Source organism: Danio rerio, chromosome 24, assembly GCF_049306965.1.
Source record: "Danio rerio strain Tuebingen ecotype United States chromosome 24, GRCz12tu, whole genome shotgun sequence".
NCBI lineage: Eukaryota > Metazoa > Chordata > Actinopteri > Cypriniformes > Danionidae > Danio > Danio rerio.
The window spans coordinates 40,015,001-40,042,816 of NC_133199.1; the positions used below are offsets into that span (position 1 = coordinate 40,015,001).

Consider the following 27,816-nt stretch of genomic DNA (forward strand, 5'->3'; position numbering starts at 1 on the left):
GTAAATTAGTCTAAAATTGCTATTTATTTGATCTCAATAGGTTAATCAATTAATTTACTCCACTAGAGGCACAGTATTTATTCATAACCATCTGCTTTCAGAATCTGAGTGTGTTAATTCACTGAGGAGGGCAAAACATGAAAGAAGTTTGAATACCTCTAAAAATACCAAGAAAGACATTTAAAAGTTGTATATGCATGTAAATATGAAGAATAAAATGTATTGAAGCTTAATTAAAACCAAAGTAATAGTTTTATTGTTAATAGCTACATGTAGCCAGTATTTTTCACAAGTTGCGTAAAAAAGCATCTATTAAATTAGCCTAAAATAGCCATTTACTCTATATAGATTAATATATTAATTTTGGTCTACAAGAGGCACAGTATTTATTCATGACCATGCATAGCGAGTGTTTTCACGGTTATATCAAACAAAAATGTCTTAAATTAGTCATTTATTCTATTACATTTTATTAAATTTTATCCATTAAATTTCATTCATTTGATCTCAATAGGTTAATCAATTAATTATAGTCCACTAGAAGCACAGTATTTATTCATAACCATCTGCTTTTAGAATCCACTGAGGAAAAAAAAAAACATGAAAGAAAAAGCAAGTTTGAATATCTTTAAAAATACCAAGAAAGAAATTTAACAGCTGTATATGCATGTAAATATGAAGAATACATGTATCAAAGTTATATTAAATCCAAAGTAATACTTTTATTGTTAATAGCTACATAATCTGTAGCCAGTATTTTTCACAAGTTCCATCAAAAATCATCTATTAAAATAGCCTAAAATTAGTGTTTATTTGATCTCTATAGATTATTCAAATCATTTTGTCTACAAGAGACACAGTATTTATTTATAACCTTCTGCTTTCAGAATCTCAATTTGTAGATCTGCGAGGGGGAAGAAACTTAAATGTACATGTTCTACATAACCCTGTGCAATTTATAGTAACTTAAAATACCAAGAAAGGCATTTAAAAGTTTTATATGCATGTAAATATGAAGAATAAATGTATTAAAGCTTTATTAAAACCAAAGTAATAGTTTTATTTTTAAGCTACATAACATTTGTAGCAAGTATAATCACTGTTACATCAAACAAAAATGTCTTAAATTTGTCTAAAATTGGTATTTATTTGTTCTCTATAGGTTAATCAATTAATTTTGGTCTACAAGAGGCACAGTATTTATTAATAACCATCTACTTTCAGAGTCTCGATTTGTAAATCTGCTAGGGGGAAAAACTTAAGAAAATTTAATTTTTTTTCGACATAACCCACGGATCTGTGATTTCTAGTAACTTAAAATACCAAGAAAGACATTTTAAGTGAACCTAAACGAGCACATGTCACTCCGCTGCTCATCCGTTTGCACTGGCTGCCAGTTGCTGCTCGCATCAAATACAAAGCTCTGATGTTTGTTTACAAAGCGACCTCTGTCTTTGCTCCTTCTTATCTGCTCTCACTTCTGCAGATTTATGCGCCCTCCAGAAACTTGCGTTCTGTGAATGAACGTCGCCTCGTGGTTCCATCCCAAAGAGGGAAGAAATCACTTTCCCGAACTCTCGCATTCAATCTGTCCAGTTGGTGGAATGAACTCCCTAACTGCATCAGAACGGCAGAATCACTCGCTGTCTTCAAGAATCGACTAAAAACTCAACTATTTAGTCTCCACTTTCCTTACTAATCTGCAATTGCCTCTGGCTATTCCACTAACTGTACTCTTAAAAAAAAACTAAAAAAAAAACCTTTACTAATGCTTTGCTTCTTAGACTTTACACACCTGTAACTCGCCTACTGCACTTATTCATTGTTGCTCTTATAGTTGTGTAAATTGCTTCCTTGTCCTCATTTGTAAGTCGCTTTGGATAAAAGCGTCTGCTAAATGACTAACTGTAAATGTAAGTTGTATATGCATGTAAATATGAAGAATAAATGTATTAAAGCTTTATTAAAACCAAAAAGTAATAGTTTTATTTTAAAAGCTACATGACATTTGTAGCAAGTATAATCACTGTTACATCAAACAAATGTCTAAAATTTATTATTTATTTGATCTTTATAGGTTAATCAATTAATTTTGGTCTACAAGAGGCACAGTATTTATTCATAACCATCTGCTTTCAGAATCTCAATTTGCAAATCTGCTGTAAAAAAATCAAATAAAATAAATGAAATGTAAAGATGACAACCAAATATAAACCAACTATATAGGCACAAGAATAAAGAAACCGTATATTGCAGGTGTAATAAAAGTGCTCAAGGCGTTCTCTATCTCACAGCATTAGAAAAGCCTAAACAAGTACATATACTGGCTCATCTGCGAATGTTTTATGCGAGAAATTATATTAAAAAAAAGATGCAGATGAAATGCTCAACTAAGGAAGACTGTTGATTTAAAATATTTCTGTGAATTCTGTCGAGATCTGCTTTTGGTTTTGCGCTGTCAGAGTGAAGATCTTGTCTCTTGTCTCTTCTGAATCCTCTGCTGTAAGAGACTCCAGGCTTTTAATACCTGTAGGAAACATGCAGTCCTGATCAGTGGTGTGTGTTTGAGTGTATAAATGCAATTCATATATTCTTTGTGTTGTGTACCTGTTTCTGAGTGACCTCTGGTTCCCACAGTGTGCACAGCACTACGTTAGCATGTTCGATCAGCTTAGCATTCGGCCATTGGCTCTTCAGTCTCCTCACGGCATCTTCCTCCTTCACACCGTCACGCTGGACTATACGCTTCACTGCCTGAAACACACACATGGAATATTCTAATATTGATTTTATTAAAGGGGTGGTTACGATCCTTGATGCTGATTGGTCAATATGTGATTTTTATTTAAAATAAAATAATAAACTGAATCACAAACTAATAAAAATAGCCTTAAGTGAAGTTTATTATAAACGATCACGTGATGATTGAACACGGCTGGTTCTGCATTAGCTACGCATGATCCACCAATCAGGCCAGTCCTAACCCACTATAAAGAGCCAGGGTTTCTCACTACAGCCATCTTCGATTTGAAGAATCCTCCCTTCCACCACTACTTTTCCGCCTTTCCCTTCATAGGGTGGCAAGGTGGCCCAGTGGTTAGCCTCACAGCAAGAACGTCACCGGTTCTAGTCCTTTAACAGGCCGGCTGTCGTTTCTGTGTGTAGTTTGCATGTTCTTCCCGCACTCGCGTGGGTTTTTTCCCCGGGTTCTCCGGTATCCTCCCACATTCCAAAAACATACGCTACAAGTGAACTGATCAATCTACATTTAGCACTACAGTCAAACTCTCATCCTGCAGCATATCTCTTCATAGCATTCATTTTAGTCATCAGCTCTTATCAATGGGGGAGTTGTCGAGATCTACCTGAGCTCAAAGCTCCCCTCGCACCCTGCAAACAGGAGGGAGCCCAGGGCTCAAGGACCTTTTGGGCTCAGGGATCTCTCCCGGGACAGCATGCTTAACTTGCTTATCAATCATCAGCTAATTGTTAACTCTTGAAAGAGACATTTAAAGAGCCCATATTATACATGAAATAGGGTCATATCTTGGTTGTAAGGGTCTCCAACAACAGTTTAATATGCATGCAAGGTCAAAAAACACTTTCGTGGTCTTATAATCTGCATTTATTTTTACCTAATTATCCCAGCGACTCCTGTATGAATCGTCCAGTGATTCGTTTGTTCCCAAACCCCTCCTTAGCGCGAAGCTAATCTGCGCTGATTGGACCAATGACAGTCTGTTGCGATTGGTTGACTGCCTTCAGTCAGAGTGAAAAGCCAAACAGCTAATCAGCAATATAAAAGTAATCACAGTTCATACATGCTCGATAGTGTAAGGCGTGGATTTTAGCTGCCAGTGGGTCAATGAAAATACAGACAACTAACTATTTTATTGAGCAAAAACTCCAAAAACAGTTGGGGGATCTCCTAGCTTCTCACTCTGCTCTTTTCACACACACACACACACACACACACACACACACACACACACACACACACACACACACACACACACACACACACACACACACACACACAACACACACACACACACACACACACACACACACACAACACACACACACACACACACACACACACAACACACACACACACACACACACACACATCCGGACGACAGCGCGCGCACACACAGACACACACTACTCCTCGTCCACGGAGCTCCGTAAACGCAGCACGCGTCGCGTTTTTAACGTGATTTTGCACGCGATAAGAGAATATAGCCAGTTAACCTGATACAGTACACGCGGTTACAAGTAACAAATCACAACTAAATACATTTGCAAGCTAGAGTCAACGAGGCAACTTTAATCGCACGTACTTACACCTGAGAAATGGAGGAAGAAAAATCCATCCTGACATCCATCAGTTACTCTTTACTGATCCTTCCTTTAACAAACTCAGATGAAGTATTCTTTGTAGCATGTAGTTTCCAGAAGTTTCCAGAAGTTTCCAACTGCTTGGCTATAATGCTGAGGTTTCATCTTTGGGTAGAGACTCAATATATCCATCTGCAGTGTGACTTCAATCCACCGGCATGTTTGTGTGCTTGTGTTTGTGGGTGTGCGTGTGTTTGTGGGTGTGTGTGTGTGTGTGTGTGTGTCTGGGTTTCTGCGTCAGAGGGCGGGGCCTCAGGTTTGAAATCTCCCGGGTTTGCGCGTGCACGTGAATAACTTGGTTTCGTTCGTACGTCATGGCGAAACACCTAATGAATCGGTATCAAGGCGACTCGTTTGAAGCACTATGAGTCGACTCTTTTATAGATGAATCAACCGTTTTAAACACTGTATTCTTACAGATTTAAGCCTTAGCTGGATACTTCACTTCACTTAGAGCTGTGTTACACACTACATGGAGGGGAATTTTCAAAAACCCATAATATGGGCTCTTTAAATGTCCTTGCCATTTACTCACGCTCTAAACATGTATAGGTTACTTTCTCTATTGAACACAAAAGATAATACTCTGAAGAATGGTGGAAAAAGCAGCCATAATACAAACAAATAAAGTCCTATGGAAGTCAGTGGTGTTTCCCCCCAGCATTCTTCAGAATATCTTCCTTTGTATTCAATGGCAGAACGACACTCAAACAAGTTTGAATCAAATGAAAAATTAGCAAATTTTATTTTTTTGGGGCAAATTATCCCTTTAAAAAACACTGCACCAATAATAGAGTGACCAGATCTTTGATGAATACATAAATTAGATATAGGGTGGTGTGAAAATGTTTGCCCATTACTAATTTCTTACTATTTTTCCATGTTTTTTCGCATAATACTTCAGATCATCAAATAAATTAGTAAATTCAAATATTTGTCAAAAATAACACAAACACATCATGCAGTTTTGTTCGCAATCAAAAAATCATTTAAATAAGACCTGCCTGACAAAGTGAAGTAGACCAAAACATCCTCAAAAGCTAGACATTATGCCAAGATTCAAAAAGAGAAAGAAAATCTGATATCTACCAGTCTGCAAATGTTTATAAAGCCATTACTAAAGCTTTGGGCTTCCCAGGAGTGGACAGCCGACCAAAAGTACCCAAAGAGCGCAGCAACAACTCTCATGCAAGAGGTCACAAAAGACCCCACAACAACATCCAAATAACTGCAGGCCTCATTTGCCTTTAGTTAAGGTGAGTGTTCATGACTTAAGACAAGAACACCATAAAAAAGAGACTGGACAAAAATGATTTGCATTTCAGAGTTCCTAGACAAAAACCACTGCTGTGCATAAAGAACATAAAGGCTCATCTCAGATTTTCCAGAAAACATATCGATGATCTTCAAAACCTTTGGGGAAAAACTGTTTTGCTGCTTCGGGACCAGGAAGACTTGCGGTGCTCAATAAAACCATGAATTCTGCTGTGTACCAAAATGTCTTGAAGGAGAATGTCTGGTTGTCTGTTAGCGACCTCAAGCTGAAGAGAACTTGGGTTGTGCAGCAAGACAATGAAACCTCAATAGAAAGTCTTTTTTGAATGGCAGAAGAAAAACAAAACAAAGGCTTTGGAGTGGCCTAGTCAAAGTCCTGACTTGAATCCAACTGAGATGACATGGCCTTAAAAGGCGATTCATGCTTAAAAACCCTCCAATGTGGCTGAATTATAGTAATTCTGCAATCATTCCTCTACAGCGCTGTAACAGAATCATTTGAAGTGATCATAAACACTTGATTGCAGCTGTTGCTCCTAAGGGTGGCTAAAACAGTTATGAGATTCAGGGAACAAACATTTGTTCACAGAGGGCTATGTAGTTTTGTATCTTGTTTTCCCTTAAAGAACATTTAAACCCATCTCAATTTTTCTAAAAACATATCGATGACCTTCAAAACCTTTGGGGAAAATACTGTTTTGCTGTTTCAGGACCTTGAAGACTAAATAGATCCATGAATTCTGTGTACCAAAATGTCCTGAAAGAGAATGTCTGGCCATCTGTTAGTGACCTCAAGCTGAAGCGAACTTTGGTTCTGTAGCACAAGGATGAAACCTCACCAGCAAGTCACTTCTGAATGACTGTAGAAAAACAAAACGAAGACTTTGGAGTGGCGTAGTCAAAGTCCTGACCTGAATCCAATTGAGATCCTGTGGCATGACCTTAAAAAGGCAGTTCGTACTCAAAAATCCTCCAGTGTAGCCTAATTACAACAATTCTGCACAAATGACTCCACAGCGCTGTAACAGACTCATTGAAAGTTATCACAAAAGAGTTTTTGCTCCTTTTAAGTTTAGGGAGCAAACAGTTTTTCACACAGGGCTATGTAGTTTTGAATCTTGTTTTCCCTTAATAATAAAAACCTTCTATTAAAAACTGCACGATGTGTTTACTTGAGTTATATACTAATAATTAAATTAGCTCAAACATTTAAAACAAAGGGTGACAGACGTGCAAAAAAAAAAAAAATCAGTAAGGGGGCAAACAATTTTTCACATCACAGTACATATTTGTTTTTTTTTTATTAATTCAAAATTTGCATTATTGCCATTTTAGAGCTATAAAGATAGCATTTCTCCAAGGGAAAAGCTATACTGGAGTATTTTCCCAGTATCGTGCAGTCCTGCCTACCAATGTAATGTATTTATATAGCGCATTTATTGTGTATGGCCATACACCCAAACCGCTTCACAATCATGTGGGAGGTCTCTTCACACCACCACCAGTGTGCAGCAGCCACTTGGATGATGCGACGGCAGCCACAGGACAACGGCGCCAGTGCGCTCACCACACACCAGCTATTGGTGGAGTGGAGAGACAGTGATAGAGCCAGTTCGGTGGATGGGGATGATTAGGAGGCCATGATGGGTTAGGGCCTATTGAGGGACTTTGGCCAGGACACCAGGGTTACACCCCTACTCTTTACAAGAAGTGCCACAGGATTTTTATGACCACAGAGAGTCAGGACCTCGGTTTAACGTCTCATCCGAAAGACGGCGCCCACTGACAGTGTAGTTTCCCCTTCACTTATACTGGGGCATTAGGACTCATGCAGACCACAGTTTGAGCGCCCCCTGCTGGCCTCACTAACACCACTTCCAACAGCAAACTAGTTTCCCCATGTGGTCTCCCATCCAGGTACTGACCATTCTCAGCCCTGCTTAGCTTCAGTTAGTAACCGGTCTTGGGCTGCATTGTGATGTGGCTGTGGCCAGTACCACTCAAATCAGAAAACATCATCATAAGCTTATAACTGGCTGATTATATAGTTGATTTTGGATAATTTCTAACAAAAAAGTGACAGACTGCATCTATAAATACAATCAAATAATACATGATCTACAGTACCTCTTCCTCTGGGATAGTTGCGACCCAAACCTCATGAACCAAGTGTGTCCATCCGGCCTCCAGCAGCACAGCCGCGTCCACAACACAAACACGCTTCCCTGCAGGAGATTGAGCACATTTACACTCACAGCACAAGTGAACCAAGCAGATCGTACGAGGAAAAGCGCTTCACCTTGTTGTTTGGCTTGATCGATTCTTTTCTTGACGAGCCGAGCGATCTCAGGCCACACGATATCAGTCAGAGCTTTCAGACGCTCCTGGAAAATACGCAAAAGTGTGAACGCAACAGAAAGCGCCCTGAATGCAGTTGTGTTCATCATCTGCTGAGTTTAATTACCTGGTTACCAAACACTTTTCCGCCCAGCACTCTTCTGTTAATGCTCTTATCCTCGTTGAGAATATCTGACGGCAAACAAACACAAATCCGATTTAAAATCTGATTAAATGAGATTTCTTACTTTTCCCTGAAAGAAAATCCTAACTGAACTGAATCTGATGACACTGCAAATGCTAATAAGTGTTAATAATTAAAAAAGGAAATGTTAGTAGTAAGTTCCCTACATTGCTTAAATATTATTATATATTATTATTCATTCATTTTCCTTCGGCTTAGTCCTTTTATTCATCAGGGGTCACCACAGTGGAATGAACCGCCAACTTATCCAGCATATGTTTTACACAGCGAATGCCCTTCATGCCGTAACCCAGTACTGGGAAACACTCATACACTCTGTCCAGTTTAGTTGATTCAGTTCACCTACAGTGCATGTGTTTGGGATGTGGGGGAAACCGGAGCACCCGGAGGAAACCCACGTCAACATGGGGAGAACATGCAAACTCCACACAAAAACGCCAACTGACCTAGTCTATTATACAGGGTGGGCCATTTATATGGATACACCTTAATAAAATGGGAATGGTTGGTGATGCTAACGTCCTGTTTGTGGCACATTAGTATATGTGAGGGGGCAAACTTTTCAAGATGGGTGGTGACCATGGTGGCCATTTTGAATTCGGCCATCTTGGATCCAACTTTCGTTTTTTCAATAGGAAGAGGGTCATTTGACACATCAAACTTATTAGGAATTTCACAAGAAAAACAATGGTGTGCTTGATTTTAATGTAACTTTATTCTTTCATGAGTTATTTACAAGTTTCTGACCACTTATAAAATGTGTTCAATGTGCTGCCCATTGTGTTGGATTATCAATGCAACCCTCTTCTCCCACTCTTCACACACTGATAGCAACACCGCAGGAGAAATGCCAGCACAGGCTTCCAGTATCCGTAGTTTCAGGTACGTTAAAACCAAGCACACCATTGCTTTTCTTGTGAAATTCCCAATAAGTTTGATGTCAAATGACCCTCTTTCTCGCTGGTTTAAGCCCCGGCTGGGTCAGTTGGCATGTCTGTTTGGAGTTTGCATGTTCTTCCTGTGTTGGCGTGGGTTTCCTCCGGGTGCTCCAGTTTTCCCCACAGTCCAAACACATGCACTACATGTATGGGTGCTTCCTATTGATGGGTTGCAGCTGGAAGGGCATCCGCTGTGTAAAACATATGCTGGATAAGTTGGCGGTTCATTCCGCAGTGGCGAACCCTGATTATTAATCCGTCTTTCGGATGAGACGTTAAACCGAGGTCCTGACTCTCTGTTGTCATTAAAAATCCCGTGGCACTTCTCCTAAAGAGTAGGGGTGTAACCCTGGTGCCCTGGCTAAATTCCCTCTCGGCCCTTAACCATCATGGCCTCTCAATCATCCCCATCCACTGAACTGGCTCTATCACTGTCTCTCCCCTCCCTCTATAGCAGGTGTGTGGTGAGCGCACTGGCGCTGTTGTCCTGTGGCTGCTGTCACATCATCCAAGTGGATGCTGCACACTGGTGGTGGTGTGGAGAGACCCCCTTCATGATTGTGAAGCGCTTTGGGTGTATGGCCATACATGATAAATGCGGTACATAAATAGGAAAATGGGCGACGCGGTGGTGCAGTGGGTAGCACTTTGCCTCACAGCAAGAAGGTTGCTGCTTCGAGCCTCTGCTGGGTCAGTTGTCATGTTCTCCCCGTGTTGGCGTGGGTTTCCTCCCGGTGCTCCGGTTTGCCCCACAGTCCAAAGACATGAGGTATAGGTGAATTGGGTAGGCTAAATTGGCTAAGTTGTCTGTAGTGTATGTGTGATTAAGTGTGTGTGGGTGTTTGCCAGTGATAGGTTGCGGCTGGAAGGGTATGCGCTGCGTAAAAAAACTGCTGGATAAGTTGGCGGTTCATTCCGCTGTGGAATGAAAGGGACTAAGCCGAAAAGAAATTGAAAGAATTAAAAAAAGAAGGAAAATACCTAGTACAATTTTTAAAAAGTAAAATTGTATATTCATTCATTCATTTTCTTGTCTGCTTAGTCCCTTTATTAATCCGGGGTCGCCACAGCGGAATGAACCGCCAACTTATCCAGCAAGTTTTTACGCAACGGATGCCCTTCCAGCTGCAACCCATCTCTGGGAAATAAAATTGTATATTGCTTATGCTATAATAACACTGTTTGCTACAAACATTAATTACAATTTAATTAAGTAAACTATTGAATAATTATACTAATATTAACTAATTATACTCATATTAACTAAAGTATCAACATTAATTCTCCATAACCAGTCTGACTTAAAGCATGCTGGGAATTAATTCAGCTTAAAATCATCAATTTCTGACCAAGTGCAGCATACTTTCAGCAACGCTCAGAGAAATGAACCCAGTTGTCCGTATATTGAACATTTGATTTTATTTATTTATTTGAACACCTATTTTTTTATATACGATTTATTTTGATTCACCAAATGATGTTTGGAGAAAGTCTGATTTATTTTATTTCAGGTACAATAAAAGCATTTTATTTATATTTCTTTATTTATTTTAAATGTCAATATTATTAGCCCCCTTTTTTCCAGATTGTCTACAAAAAAAAAAACACTATTATAAAATGACTTGCCTAAACGTCACTTTAAGCTGAATACTAGTTTCTTGAAAAATATCTAGTCAAATATTATTTACTGTCATCATGGCAAAGATAAAAGATATCAGCTATTAGAAATGAGTTATTAAAACTATTATGATCAGAAATGTGTTGAAAAAAAATTTTCTCTCCGTTAAACAGAAATTGGGGAAAAAAATATACAAGGGGGCTAAAAAATTGCTATATAAAACTGTATATATGCCTAATGTGAATGCCTAATATGTCTTGTAGGCTACAATCTCCCTACAGCAGGGGAGTCCAAACTCAGTCCTGCAGATTTTAGCTCCAACTTGCCTCAACACACCTGCACGGATGTTTCTAGAAAGCCTAGTAAGAGCTTGATTAGCTAGCCCAGGTGTCTCTGATTAGACACCTGCCCTCCAGGACCGAGTGTGGACACCCCTGCCTTAAAGGATCAATAAACTTGTCTTGACTTGTATCTTGTCCACACCTGTGCCGAACTCTTGGATGACCCTGTGATATGCGGATGTTTCCGGCAGGTAGGCCTCGTGTCCGAGCAGATCGCAGTCAATCCTCTCAGCACCCAGATCCTCCAGCCTGCGAGCGATGGAGCTTTTCCCGGAGCCACTGCCACCCGTCAGGCCGATCACATACGGACACAGAGGAAGATCCAGCTCTGGCTGAAACACCACAACAACAACACAGGCTTTACCTTCAGCTGCAGCAAACAGGGAAGTCTTTAACTTTAGAAACATCTTTTGGGAATGCCAATACAGTAACCCTCCAGAATTATTTTATTCAGTAAGGACACATGAAAATGATCAGAAGTGGCAGCAGATATTTATAAGGTATACATGTCTATGTATTTGGTGGCACGGTGGCTCAGTGGTTAGCACTGTCACCTCACAGCAAGAAGGTCGCTGGTTCGAGTCCCAGCTGGGCCACCTGGCATTTCTGTTTAAAGTTTGCATGTTCTCCTCATGTTGGCGTGGGTTTCCTCCGGGTGTTCCAGTTTCCCCCCACAGTCCAAACACATGCACTAGGTGAAGTAAATAAACCAAATCATCCATATAGTGTGTGTGTGTGTGTGTGTGTGTGTGTGTGTGTGTGTGAAAGTGAATGGGTGTTTCCCAGTACTAGGTTGCAGCTGGAAGGGCATCCGCTGCATAAAACATATGCTGGAATAGTTTGCGGTTCATTCCGCTGTGGTGACATCTGAAATAGAGACTAAGTTGATGGAGAATGAATGAATGAATGAATATTTTTATATTAAATAAATGCTGTTCACTATTTATCATGAATCCTAAAATCCCAAAATCAGTTTCCACAAACGTGCAGCATCAAATTATCATTATTATTATTTTAAAAGAATCGTGTGACCCTGAAGACTATGATATGGCGTTATATAATGATATTAACATATATACAAAACTTTATTTTTTCATTTTAATATTATAATTTTACCCTATTACTGTGGTTCGTCCAATTATAAATAGCCTTGCTGAGCACAAGAGACTCATTTCAAAACATTACAAAAATCCTACATACCAAAAACATTTGAATAGTGGTGTATATGAATATAATGTAGTCTCGATAGAGATGTCAAAACACAGGACTGTCGGAATGTGCTTTATTAAATTAGTCCGTCACAATGCCGTGACTGTTGAAATGAATGGCTGGAGCCCCAGTGATATGGAGGAAGCAGAATGTGCTATTACTCCTAACCAGCACACAATATATTAATGGAAGAAATGTTATCAGTAGATCTATGAGAATAAGACAAAATACCCAAACACACTGCTATAAATCACCACATATCGCAAATCTCATAGAAATTGTGAATTTTCTATATATTTAAAGATGTGCTCAGTAATACATTGTTTAATAAAGGTAAAGTATGGTTTAGGTGTTGTTTTAACTACACATAACTTGCTTAGTTATGTCCCAAAGCAGTTTATTCAAGTTTAATTTACTGTATATGAATGAGTGAATGGGTTTGTGAAGTAATGAGTACATGGATGCATGAACAAATGAATTTGTGAATGAATAAATGCAGGATGAATGCAGGAATTAATATATTAAAAAATAAATGAACGAGTGAATGAATGGATTAATAAATGCTGGAAAGACTTTGGAAGTGGGTGATAAAATGTATGCATGATTGCATGAATGAGTTTATAAATGCATGACAGCGTATGTATGAATGAATGCATACATAAACTCATTCCTGAGTTCATGAATACATGATTGAGTGTCTGTATGAATGAGTGTGTGAATAAATTCATTAATAAATTAATGCATGAATAAATACAGGAATGAATGAGTGAATGAACAAACTAACAAGTCTATGACTGAATGAAAGCATGAATAAAAAAATGCAAGAAAGAATAAATGCAGAAATTAATGAATGAATGAGTTTTTGAATGCATGCTTGAGGGTATGAATGAATAAATGAATGTTTGAATAAATAAATCTATGAAAAAATGAAATGAAAGCATGAATGGAAAAATGCAGAAACAAATAAACAATAAATGCAAGAATAAATGAGTGGGCGAATAAATGAATGAATGAATGAATATATGCAGGAATAAATGAGTGAGTGAATAAATGAGTGTATAAATAAATGAAGGAAAGAAAAAAATTCAGGAATGAATGAATTAATAAATAAACGATTATGTGTGTGAATGAATAAATTATTGCATGAATAAATAAATACTGGGCAAAAAGGAATAAATTAATGAATAAGTGCATGAATGCAGGAATACAAATGTATGAATGAATGAATTAATTAAAAAACAAGAATGAATGAATAAACTATTGCATGAATGAATTAATAAAAAAGATGAATGAATGAATAAATTATTGCATGAATGAATTAATAAAAAGATGAATGAATGAATAAATTATTGCATGAATGAATTAATAAAAAGATGAATGAATGAATAAATTGCATGAATGAATTAATAAAAAGATGAATGAATGAATAAATTATTGCATGCATGAATTAATAAAAAAGACGAATGAATAAATAATTGCATGAATGAATGACTGAATAAAAAGATGAATGAATGAATGAATAAAAGAGATAAATGAATGAATAAATTATTGCATGAATGAATGAATAAATACTGGGTAAAATAGGAATAAATTAATGAATAAGTGCATGAATGCAGGAATAAAAATGTATGAATGAATGAATGAATGAATTTAAAAGCATGGATGAATGAATTAAAAAAGGTGAATGAATGAATAAATTATTGCATGAATGGATGAATAAAAAACATGAATGAATTAATAAATTATTGCATAAATGAATGAATGAAAAAAAAGATTAATAAATTAATCAAGTATTGCATGAATGAATGAATAAACAACGAATGAATGGAGGAGTGAGCAGATGTTCATACAGACGGAGGTTTGAGCAGTGTTCCCAGCAGTCTGGTCCTCAGGCTGGATGAGCTAATCTTCTCCTCCTCTATGTCTGCCCGATGAGCATCTTTCAGCAGCGGGATCTCATACAGGACCAGCTCAGCCAATCCCTGCACACAAAACACTGACAAATCAATAACCTAAAACTCCTGAAACCAGGACAAAAGCAAAGTCCACTTGCACGGCGATGAGCACAGAAACAACAGAGTGACGCAGTTTATTACTTTCTGAAGATTAAACATTTGAGCAGTGAATTAAAGACATATTAACCATTTAAAGCAAAGACTTTCATAAATAAACAATATAATGTATTGTGTAGAGTCTTTTATGCTCAGCACTGTCGCATTTATTTAATCAAAGAATAATTCATGAAAAATATAAATTATAGCAATTTCTAATAACTTCTTTCCATTAAAATATATACTGATGTGTTTAATTTATGCATATATTTCCATTAAAATATACATTGAAATATGGAAAACATCATGATCACATTTTTAGAGACCTTAATAAAATAAAAACAAGTATTATAGATTTACTCAAATCCATATGTTTAAGTTATCTTATAATTTCTTCCATAGCGGCATTTTAAATGTAAATGTCATTTATTCTTGTGATGCAGAGCTGAATTTTCTGCAGAATTATTTCATTCATAAGTGTCATCATGTTGACTTGATACTTGGGAAATGTTCTTTATTATTATTAATATTGAAAACAAACAAAATTCAGAATTATTTATTGATTAGAAAGTTCAAAACAGCAGGTTCAAACTGAAAGCATTTATAACATCACAAACACACTCAGCGGCCACTTTATTAGGTACACCTTACCAGTACCGGGTTGAATCCCCTTCAGAACTCCCTTAATCCTTCATGGCTTAGATTCAACAGGGTACTGGAAATATTTCTCAGAATCTTTGCTCCATATTGACATGATAGCATCACACAGTTGCTGCAGATTTGTCGGCTGCACATCCATGATGCCAATCTCCTGTTCCACCACATGCCAAATGTGCTCTATTGGATTGAGCTCTGGTGACTTTGGAGGCCATTTGAGTACAAGAAACGCATTGTCATGTTCAAGAAACCAGTCTAAGATGATTTACGCTTTGACATGGCGCGTTATCCTGCTGGAAGTAGCCATCAGAAGATGAGTACACTGTGGTCATTAAGGGATGGACATGGTCAGCAACATTACTCAGGTAGACTGTGGCATTGACAAACTGCTTAATTGGTACTAATGGACCCAAAGTGTGCCGAGAAAATATCCCCCACACCATTACACCACCACCACCACCAGCCTAAACAGTGGATACAAGGCGGGATGGATCCATGCTTTCATGTTGTTGACGCCAAATTCTGACCCGACCATCCGAATGTCGCAGCAGAAATGGAGACTCATCAGAGCAGGCAACGTTTCTCCAGTCTTCTATTGTCCAGTTTTGGTGAGCCTGTGTGAATTGTAGCCTCAGTTTCCTGTTCTTAGCTGACAGGAGTGGCACCCTGTGTGGTCTTCTGCTGCTGTAGCCCATCCGCCTCAAGGTTGGACGTGTTGTGTGTTCAGAGATGCTCTTTTGCAAACCTCGGTTGTAGCGAGTGCTTATTTAAGTCACTGTTGCCTTTCTATCAGCTGGAGCCAGTCCGGCTACACGTTCAAAGTCATTTAAATCACCTTTCTTCCCCATTCTGATGCTCGGTTTGAACTGCAGCAGATCGTCTTGACCATGTCTACATGCCTAAATGGATTGAGCTGCTGCTATGTGATTAGCTAATTAGAAATTTGCGTTAACAAACAGTTGTACCTAATAAATTGGCCTGTGAGTGTATGTTTACTGTAATTTTTTAAAATATTTGATGATTAAAAGTATTAGAATCTTTCCCCCTAAACATTTTTGAACCACATAATTCACATTTAGTTTTCTAAATAGGCAACACAGTGGCCACAGTTCAGATATGTTCAAGTGTCTAAATCTATTTTAAGCTACTGTATATCAAGACTGTAGAGATAAAAGGTTTAATATAGGCACTGGATAACCAGCAACGTTCTCACGTTTTGCACACGCCTCTTGTTGACCGCTTCACCGCCCTTCCTCGTCTCCTCGCTGACCACAATGCACTGCAGCTCAGGCTCGGTTATGGAGGGGCCGAAGGGGTCAGACAGTGGAACGATGTCATACTTCAGCGATGGTTTCACGTCATTCAGAAAGTCATGGAGCTTCTCCACGCGTTGATCATACGGCTCGATCAGCTCCTTCAGCACTTTATCTGCACAGAAAGGAAGACAGAAAAGATTTTTGTAATGTATAGCTGAAGTTAAAATCATTCTCCCTCCTGTGATTTTTCTTTTCTTTTTCTAATATTTCTCTAATTATGTTTAATAGCAAGGAATTTTTCACAGTATTTCCTATAATATTTTATCTTCTGGAGAAAGTCTTATTTGTTTTATTTCGGCTAGAATAAAAGCAGCTTTTAATTTTTTAAAGAGCCCATATTATACATGAAAAAGGGTCATATTTTGGTTGTAAGGGTCTCTAACAACAGTCTGATACGCATGCAAGGTCAAAAAACACTTTCATGGTCTTATAATCTGCGTTTATTTTTACCTAATTATCCCAGCAACTCCCATATGAATCGTCCAGTGATTCATTTGTTCCCAAACCCCTCTTTAGCGCCAAGCTAATCTGCGCTGATTGGACCGATGACAGTCTGTTGCGATTGGTTGACACTGACTGCTTTCAGCGAGAGACAAAGTGAAATGGCCAGCAGCTAATCAACATTATAAAAGTAGTCACAGTGCATACACGCTCGATAGTGTAAGGCGTGGATTTTAGCTGCCAGTGGGTGAATGTAAATACAGACGATGGACTTGAAAATACAGACGACTAACTATTTTATTGCGCAAAAACTCCAAGAACTGGCGAGGAGATCTCCTAGCTTGTCACACTCTGCTCCTTTCACAGACACAGACATGCACGCATTACCCTCCTCCACGAAACGTAAACAAAGCAGCACGCGTCGCGTTTTTAACGTGGCTTTACACGCGATATGAGAATATAGCAAGTTAACCTGATACAGTACACGCGGTTACAAGTAACAAATCACAACTAAATACTTTTGCAAGCTAGAGTAAACGAGGCAACAACTTTAATCGCACGTACTTACACTTGAGAAATGGAGGAAGAAACCGATCAATGTCCTGACATGTCCATGAGTACTCTTTACTGATCCTTCCTTTAACAAACGAAGTAGGCTATTCTTTGTAGCATGTAGTTTCCAGAAGTTTTCCAGTAGTTTCCAACTGCTTAAAGCTGAGCTTATGCTGAGGTTTCATCCTTGGGTAGAGACTCAATAATATCCACCTGGAGTGTGACTTCAATCAACCGGCATGTTTGTGTGTGTTTGTGTGTGTGTTAGAGGGCGAGGCCGCAGGTTTCAAATCTCCTGGTTTTGCGCGTGCACGTGAATAACTTGGTTTCGCTGTCACGTTGTGGCAAAACAGCTAATGACTCGTTACCAAGACGACTCGTTTAAAGCACTATGAGTCGACTCTTTTATAGATGAATCAACAGTTTTAAACACTGTACACTTACAGATTTAAGCCTTAGCTGGATACTTCACTTCACTTAGAGCTGTGTTACACACTACATGGAAGGGCATTTTCAAAAACATTTTAAGGTCAATATCATTAGCCCCCTTAAGCAACATTTATTTCTGATTGTCTACAGAACAAACCACTGTTATTGACCTTATTCTCCGCAGACGAGCGGGCGCTGCCATTTGAATCTTTTTGGCACGAGACTTCCGGTCTCATTCACTTCCATTCAATTTAAGACATTAAAAACTGCTCGTTTCGTTGTTTGATGTTGCAAACTGATATTTCCATGTTGTATTATTCTACTTGGTCTATATAGTCATGCAAACATTTGTTTGTAGAGCAAGTAGTTTGACCGTTTTTTGCCGTTTATTATTCCTTGTCATTTCTCCCATTGGCGACTGAAACGGAAGTTCTAAGACAATCGCGAAAACAGGCGCACTTCCGCATTTGAGAATAAGGTCAATACAATGACTTGCCTAATTACCCTAACTTGCCTAATTAACCTAGTTAAGCCTTTAAATGTCACTTTAAGCTGAATACTAGTATCTTAAAAATATATCTAGTCAAATATTATGTGCTGTCATCAAGACAAAGATAAAAGAAATCAGTTCTTAAAACTATTAATGGTTTTAGCACATATGCTGGCTGTTTTGTCAGTCCTGTGCTACAAAGGCAAAGTTCAATAACCATACCTGTCAAACCCTCCCGTTTTTCCTGTATTTCACCCGTATTTTCCTTTTTTGTAATTCAACTTTTTTTTTATTGTTCAACAGCCAAGAACAAAGAACACACTTCACCCTACACCTACATATGATACATGTTACATATTCAGCCACGTACACCAAGACAATTCAACAAAGAATAACAATGTATATCAAACATATATGGAAATTAAGGTTGTGGTACCTTTGAATGTACATACTCAGTTATCCTAATTTTAAATGTTGCCAGAGATTATCCCAATTTCTACGTACTTCTCCCTCATTGTTCAATCTCCCCAGCAGACACTCATATGATGCATTTTCAATCCTCCCATTAATCCACTCCTTCATTTCTAGCATTCTGGGACACTTCCAGTTACGTAGTATCATCCTAGCAGCTGTAATGCATCCAATATTGAGAAGAATAAAGGATTTTTTTTACCTATATTAGGTATCACTAATTTATCACCAAGAAGGCATAGCCGTGGCTCTACAGGTAACTCACAGCCTAGCCAATCCTCCATTATCCTTAAAATTTTACACCAGAATGGGAAACTAGACAACATTCCCAGATCATGTGTAAATAAGTACCCTCTTCTTTATTGCATTTCCAACACTGATTATTTCCAGCTAGTGCCATCCTATAGAGTCTGGATGGTGTGTAAAAGTATCCATGTATCATTTTGTATTGAATAAACTTTCCTCTAACTTCTTTTATATTTTTTTCACCCGTATTTTCAATCTTTCTATGAAGGGTGGCAATAAACATTAAAGAACCAATCCTCTTTACGCTACCCATACCACCGAACCACCAGGGGGCGCCCCTTGCTCTTAAATGTGAATCTGTTCTGGGCTTTAGTTTAATTTAGGCAGGAAAACATTTTGAAATAAATATAAAAACCGAGGGATTCTCTTACTTTCCATTACAGGCCTTGTCACCCCTCCTTTGCAATCCTCAAAACAGTCATATAGCGGTGCGTGACTGTCAGCTGACGCGCTCCAAAGTGATAAATAGACGCTGTTTTCCAAATGGATTTTTTTACACGCAATTTGAAGCGGAGCGTGTTTAAACAAACATAATTAATAATAATAACATCTAAAGATGTCGATCTTGGTGGGTTTTCTTTCAAACACAACTAATTTTGTCCTAAATGAGCATAAAAAGATAGGAAAACAATCAAATGCTTTCATTATAACATTAGATGTGTGCATTTTTAAAGTGACACCTCTGTTATTTAATCAAACGAAACATCTAAATGAGAGATTCATTCGTTGCTCTTTAACTGTTTATTTTGAAACAGCTCCAGATCAACATATTTAGTAATTTGGGGATATGTGGGCATATCCTTTATTTTCACATCACAATGTTGACAGGTATGGCAATAAAGCAGTAAAACTGAGGTAAAATGTTTTCACAGCAGCCAGTCGAATATGCTTCGGGAAACAAAGAACTAAATCAGGAGACTTTGTCAGAAATGTAATTTTAGGCCTCGATTGTGACCAAATGTGTAATTACTACACTTTAACTATGGTAACAAAATGGCAAAATGCTGTATATTTATCTGAGCCACACACCACAAGATAATCAGGCTTATTTAGAGACAGTTTCTCTCCTTCAGACTATTCTAGGTCCCGATTATCTTGGTGGTTCTAAAGATGATCTCTTCAGATATTTCAGTGGTTAAAGCAACCATGAAATGGAAGTAAAGATTGTGCTTCTTTCCACTATTGTGATGCACATCCACTTAAAATGGTGCTGAAATGAAAAAAAAAATGTAGGGCTGTGCATGATTTCATTCTTTGGGAGCTGATATTCCCACACTAAAAGAATTCAGTGTGAATAGGTAGTGAAGAAAGTTGTGGAAAGATTATGATATTTGATTTAAGATTCTATGGGCAACTACATTTTTACAAAATAATGAAGTGCACGGCGGCGGCACCGTGACACAGTGGGTAGCGATGTCACTTCACAGCAACAAGGTCACTGGTTCGAGCCTCAGCTGGGTCAGTTGGCAAATTCTGTATTTGGACGTTCTCCCTGTGTTGGCGTGGGTTTCCTCCGGGTGCTCCGGTTTCCCCCACAGTCCAAAGACATGCGGTATAGGTGAATTGGGTGAGCTAAATTGTCCATAGTGTGTGCGTGTGTGAACGAGAGTGTATGGGTGTTTTCCAGTGATGGGTTGCAGCTGGAAAGGCATCCGCTGCTTAAAACATATGCTGGATAAGTTGGCGGTTCATTCTGCTGTGGCGACCCCAGATTAATAAAAGGGCTAAGCCAAAAAGAAAATGAATGAAGTGCACAGATACATTGTGTCAATATGCAAATACAAATAAAAATAAGAGAGTAAATTGATGGCAACTTTAAGAAACATTTCACTTTTTCCCAAATAGACACATTTAACATCTCTCCTAGAGTTAACCAGTTGAATTTTACCATTTTTGAATCCATTACGATGATTTCCAGGTCTAGTGGGAGCACTTTTAGCTTAGCTTAGCATAAATCATTGAATTGGATTAGACCATTAGCATCTTGTTCAAAAAATTCAAGAGTTTTGATAATTTTCCTATTTAAAGCCTGACTCTTCTGCTGTAACATCATGCACTAAGACAGATGAAAAATCTAAGTTGCTATTTTTTAGGCTAATATGGCGAGGTACTATAGGAAGTAATCAGACCTTAAAAGCCCAAGTCTGACATTTTGTTTGACAGATTTTTAAAAGCCTGAACCCATTTATAGCCCGACATTATTCAAATGTGTGTATGCAAACTTTTTTCACACCTCAGATTTGACTGTAGTTGCCGGTGCAACCAAAACATAATCGCCAGAGGCAAGCCTCCATTTCATCCCCTTGACATCCATTTTCGCATCTTTCTCACGTTATTCCAGCATGCAAATTATACATTGATGATCGGGGAACCAACCTTTTCCTGACCAACAGTCACCTCCGATTAGCTATTTCAGTTATTAAATTTTATTTAGCTACTTTACTTTTAAGATATATGTAGATACAAGCACCTATTTTACAGGAAAAGTGTAGTGTGGACACTTACAAAGTCTCTTGGTCCTCTTGAACTGCAGTTTCTGACTGTTGAATGACTTCTCGCATAGACTGATTGGTGCGATTATGCATCGAAAATGGCATGAACCATTATGGGGTGGTCAAAAGTATATTTAAATATTGATATTTTAATTATTTAAATTATTTAAGATGCATATCATAGCAAACTTTTTAAAGGGGCCTGTTGCCACCAACCTATTACTCTCATATATTATTACCATATAGCCCTATATACCAAGAAAATAGCAACGTTTTGTTTTCCAAGTTGATACGACTACAGAAGTGTCAAGATTTAAATAGGAAAGTTATCAACTGTCTTTGGTCATTTTTAATTGAGATGCTACTGGTCTAATTTGATTCAATGATCTAAGCTAAGCTAAGCTCAAAGTGCTCCCGCCAGACCCGATGATCATCAGAACGAATTCAACAATAGTAAAACTCAACTGGTTAACTCTAAATGACTAATAAAAAGAAAGAAATTGATTTCCAAAAACTCCTTTAATGTTTTACTGAAGTCATTTTTTGGTTGCACTTTTCTTTTAAGACATTAAAAGATGATTTGGACTTACTTTTGAGCAGTTCCTGGTCACACACACCAATGATGAAGCGTCTGTTGGCCATCAGACAGGAAATATTCAGCAGGGTTTTATGGGCTCCATGTAGGCGATCAAACGTCCCGCCAACCACCACATCACTGAATGTTTCCAAGGGCTTCATCTGCGCTCCTCTGTCCTCGTCCTCTTCACCGCTGACCTCTTTTAGTTGTGGGTGTAAAAGCACAGAAGAGAGACCTGGGGTGCAAACATAGCAATGACCGGCGTATTTCCGCAAGCACTGGGTGATCAGTGAGGACTGGCCTGAATCCGGTATGGGGAAGTCGGTCAGCACTACTTCCGGTGAGTGGGACAGTGTTTGTGGAGCTGGAAATGGGCCATTGGCTGCGCTTGATGCTGCTGATTGGCCACGGATGTTAGTGAGCAGGACTCGGACGTCGAGGTGTCCGCAAATGTCAGCCGCGTTGCTGTAAAGGCGGGAAATTAGTGTGCAGAGATCCACCACAGGCGGGATGTAGACGGGGCGCACTTGCCCACCGCTGCCTAGATTCAGGCCGGGGTGGAGATGGACGTAAAGTGTGCGCTCCACCACCTGAACATAGACATACGGCATATTTAATAAATCAGTATATCATGATAATGAACATGCACAATATTGATATCACAAGCACTTCAACATACAGCGAATAATTATTCATTATTGAAACTTTTAGAACAAGGGTACCAAATTTCGGTCCTGGAGGGCCTGTGTCCTGCAGATTTTAGCTCCAACTTGCCTCAACCCACCTGGAGGGAATTTTCTAGAAAGCCTAGTAAGAGCTTGATTAGCTAGCCTAGGTGTGGACACTGGACCTCCAGGAGTTTGGGCACCCCTGTTTTAAAGTGTTGTTTAACACTCTGCCGGGTCCGTGACGTCATCGACTTTCGCTTTCAGATTTAAAGGGCTAGCATTGCACCAGACCCCCTGTAAGTGGTTTCGTTTGAAAGTGTAGAATCTATATTTTATGCACATATGCATCACTTTGGTTTTTATTCTACTGTATAAAAGTTATTTACACTTAATTACACAGTATTTTGGATACCCGAGCTGGGTATTTTACATTGGTTCATTTTCATATTTTTTTATATGACACATGTACAAGTTACAGCTCAAATGAAAGCTCTTGCCGGGGCTCATACAGTTCTAGCATTCTTTTTACTGAATTATATTCATATGCCAAACAGTTGCTGAATGAATCACGGTGTTTCCATGGCGGAGAAATGTAAACAATACATTCATGATCAATAAGCAGCCCCAGATAGCACAGACAGCTGTCATCTCTTACCCTATGCTGTGCTCTTCAGGGCCATTTCTCCTCTGTTTTTGAGGTGATGTGCATAAGTAATCCTTTTATATGTCTGATGTGGTCCAAACACAGTGAATTATGTTTGATCAAACAAAAGAATAGTGAAATATTAAAACAATGATCGGTCCCTGTGGCTTGTACAGCACCTCTCATCAGTTGGAATGCAATAACTTTTGCATAGATTATGGTAGAGACATTTTTCTTTTTTCCTATGATTACAGACATGTGCAGGAACCACCAAAATTAATTACAGCACGCTAGACCACACAGAACCTAAAAGGTACACTTTCAAATTTGAGTTTATAAAAAGAAATACAAAAAGCGCCTCTTTTTTTAGGTGTTTATTATTACACAGACGACATATACAGATATTTTAAACACTTTCAATATTGTATTATGAAAATGCAAAGGGTTTTCTTTCAAATGATACCAATATTTTGCATTTACACCTCTGCATGTGGATTTGGGAAGCTTTTAAATTTGGGTAGGCAAAATCCAGGCGGAAATCCCCAAATAGCAGCAGAGTTTAACTGGTTAAGAATATTTATATTCAATGATAATAAAAATAATAATAATAATAATAATAATAATAATTCCTAACATTTATTTAGCGCTTTTCTGAACACTCAAAGCCCTTTACACATTTTTTGTGGGGGGAGGAGGGATCTCCTCATCTACCACCAGTGTGCAGCATTCACCTAGATGACGCAACGGCAGCCATATTGCGCCAAATTGCACACCACACACTAGAGCAGACAGAGTGATGAAGCCAATCATGATATGGGGATGGTTAGGAGGCCATGATGGACAGAGGCCAGTGGGCAAATTTGGCCAGGATGCCGGGGTTAAACTCCTACGCTTTTTCGAAGGACATCCTAGGATTTTTAACGACCACAGAGAGTGAAGACCTCGGTTTAACATCTCATCTGAAAGACCTTCACTATACTGGGGCGTTAGGACCCACACAGGTTGAGCGCCCCCTGCTGGCCTCACTAACATCATTTCTGGCAGCAACCTAGCTTTCCCATGTGGTCTCCCATTCAGGTACTGACTGGGCACAGCCCTGCTTTGCTTTAGTGGGCGACCATGTGAGAGCCGCAGAGAGCAAGCTGCTGGCTAGCACTGTTGTTCACAACTGCCAAAAGTTTGGAGAATTAATTAGTTAATCAGCTTAATAACTCAAGCATGAACATTTTCACATGTTAATCTGGCCTACTACATGCTGAAACATTGATTAAAACTTTGTGACTATTTATAGGACTATTGAACATTAACACTGTGCTATAAGTCTCCAATTTTAGTTAACATCAGTTAATTTAACTAAACTTACAATGCAAACTACAAAAGCTTTTATTAATCTCAGGTGAAATTAATTTCGTTGTTAACATAATTGCATGTAAAAACCATAGTCATGATTAAAGTCATAATTGTTTAATTAAAAGGGGAGCTATTATGCAAGAATCACTTTTATAAGGGGTTTAAACACAGTTGTGTGGCAGCAGTGTGTGAATATAGTCAGCCCCTAATGGTAAAAATGTATTAATTCTATTTTTTATAATCAGACTTAATAAACAGCCTGCAGAAACACTTTGATTGACATTCTCCCTTTGTATGCGTAATCAAAAGGGAAAAAAAGCCCCACCCACTAGTGACAATCTCTCCCTCATTAGCATAAACATCCCTGTGTGTCGCCGACTGCCATTAGGCTTGCAGCTCTGTCATCTTTTAAAAAAACTCATTTGAATTTAAAGCGACAGTCACCAAAATGGCACAATTAGCATCAAATAGCATCAAAGCCTAAAAGGGGTTGTTTCAAAGAGTTATAAAACATTATTTGTGTGGTATTTTCAGCTGAAAATTTATATACTCTAGGGACATTGGAGACTTATTTTACATCTTGTAAAAAGTGGGATAAAAGGTCTGGTTTAAATAGAGTTAATAACTAGTCAAATTTAGTTTTCACTAATATTAACAATAGTAACTTTAACAAATCTGTCTTTTGCTCACTGACGATTTTAATCTATTAACTAATGTTTATTAATCTAAAGTTTGGCCTATTGTACTTTTTGGCAGTTTAATGTGGTTAAAAAAATGATTACTCTGAAAATATAAATACAATTAAGCAATGCACTAAGTAGTTTGTGTTTTTATAGCTGTTAAAGTAACCTTTTGCTAATAATACCGTGATAAAAATGAATCGCAACAAGAAAATTTGATGATGTCATAAGCCTACCTGAGCGGCTGACGTGAGGACAGGTGCAATGCGGAGAGGGAGAACGTGTAATGGGGACGTGAGGACCAGGATACCAGTGCTAAACATGGACATGGTTGACAGCTGACAGGGCTGGTTTGAGATGCTGAAAGATTGAATTCAACAAAATAACACGTGTGCATTAGAGTGAGCATTTAAAATGGGTATTCTGAAGGAACTGTACATGTATGAATGCTGGCAGTTGAATATATGCAACTAAATATGTCATCATAAATATGTATTTTGCACATATTGCAATTTAAAAATTTATTAGGTACACCTGTCTAATTGCTCGTTAACGCAAATATCTAATCAGCCAGTCATATTTAGGCATGTAGACATGGTCAAGACAATCTGCTGCAGTTCAAAGCGAGCATCGGAAAGGGGAAAAAAAGGTGATTTAAGTGACATGGTTGTTGGTGCCAGATGGGCTGGTCTGAGTATTTCAGAAACTGCTGAGGTACTGGGATTTTCACACCCAACTACTGTTTACAGAGAATGGTCAGAAAAAGAGAAAATATCCAGTGAGCGGCAGTTCTGTGGGCGCAAATGCCTTGTTACAACCGAAGTCTGCAGTAGAGCATCTCTGAACACACAAAACTTCCAACCTTGAGGCAGATGGGCTACAGCAGCAGAAGACCACACCGGGTGCCACTCCTGTCAGCTAAGAACAGAAAACTGAGGCTACAATTCACACAGGCTCACCAAAACTGGACAATAGAAGATTAGAGAAACATTGCCTGATCTGATGAGTCTCCATTTCTGCTGCGACATTCGGATGGTCAGGTCAGAATTTGGCGTCAACAACATGAAAGCATGTGTAAATTGCAATAGAATTGTAAATGGTAATAGTTTGTCAATGCATACTAGGGTTAATGTATTTAAGAAGGAGTAAAACTATAAAATAGTAAACTATATATATTTCTAATAATATAATATATCTAAAACAGATTTCAAATAAATAAATAAATTATCACATTTAATCTACTTTGCTAAATTGTAAATAAATAAAAAAAGGAAAACATATACCATCAAATTTATAAAAACAAAAAACACAATATTGTAAAAATAGAACATTGCAATATTTAGATTTTTCTGCAATATATATTTTTATATGAAAAAAATTTAACCAGAAGTTGATTATTAATAATCATATGTAAAACCACTTTATAGTCTTGTAGAAAACTATTTAACTACTGCACATGTATGCTGTTACAGTTTTGCATATTATATATATATATATATATTGTAAATAGTTCAAATAAATCTTTATTAAACTTACAAAATGTACAAGTTCTGCCTAAATGCAAAGGTTTTAAATCTCCGGTTTTAAAAACCACATGCAGATGATAAACTTTTATCATGGTTAAACTCTACAAATGTCATGTTGTAGATGGTTCTTGCTCACATATAACCCCAATATTGCATATCCTGCGATGTGACTATTGCAGATGCACACATTGTGATACTAATGCTAAAATGATATATTGTGCAGCCCTAATATTAATAATGCTAAATAACAACAGGTTCAAACGGACGTATATATTTCTTTCTTACTCTATAACTGTAAATTCAAGAATATGAATTGAATGCTGATCTTCAAACGGAATAGAAATATATCTCTATACATTTTGACTGAATATCGATGTAAAGAAATCTATAATAAACATAGAGAACAGATTATTGCTTTCTGATTAAGATTCAACACAACTTGGAATAACAATAACATTTAGACCAAAATAGAAAAGAGATTTCAAGCACACACAAATGCAGACCCGTTAGACAGCTCAGTATTGAATAATTGAATGATTTACAATACCTACAGGCAATAAAAATAGCTGACCTCTTATATTTATACACGAATGCTTCCAGATTAGTGCAAAACAACACAGCTGATCCGGAACAACACACAAACATACCTCTGCAAAACCTACCTTGGTGTATTCTGTCGTTTAAGGATGTTGAGAACTGTCAAATGCGGACAAATGTTGCAGAAAACAACTGTTTAATGCCAGTCTTCCTCATAATGAGTAGAAAATAGCACACATGTTATGCTCAGCAGAGCGAACTGTTGACCTAGACGGCCATGTGTTGGAATACTGGCTGCGGATTGGC

General features: G+C 38.0%; 1 protein-coding gene across 1 annotated transcript; it reads right to left on the minus strand.

Annotated features, from left to right (window-relative positions):
• Positions 1-1,963: 1,963 nt before the first annotated feature.
• coasy (CoA synthase) lies at positions 1,964-27,787 on the minus strand. Its single transcript, NM_001004577.1, is given in 11 exon segments — positions 1,964-2,527; positions 2,608-2,754; positions 7,804-7,901; positions 7,976-8,060; positions 8,141-8,205; positions 11,258-11,447; positions 14,175-14,306; positions 16,246-16,460; positions 22,120-22,696; positions 25,684-25,807; positions 27,636-27,787. Coding segments are annotated over 10 exon segments (1,671 nt in total). The 5' UTR covers positions 25,777-25,807; positions 27,636-27,787; the 3' UTR covers positions 1,964-2,458.
• Between the last annotated feature and the right edge of the window lie 29 nt (positions 27,788-27,816).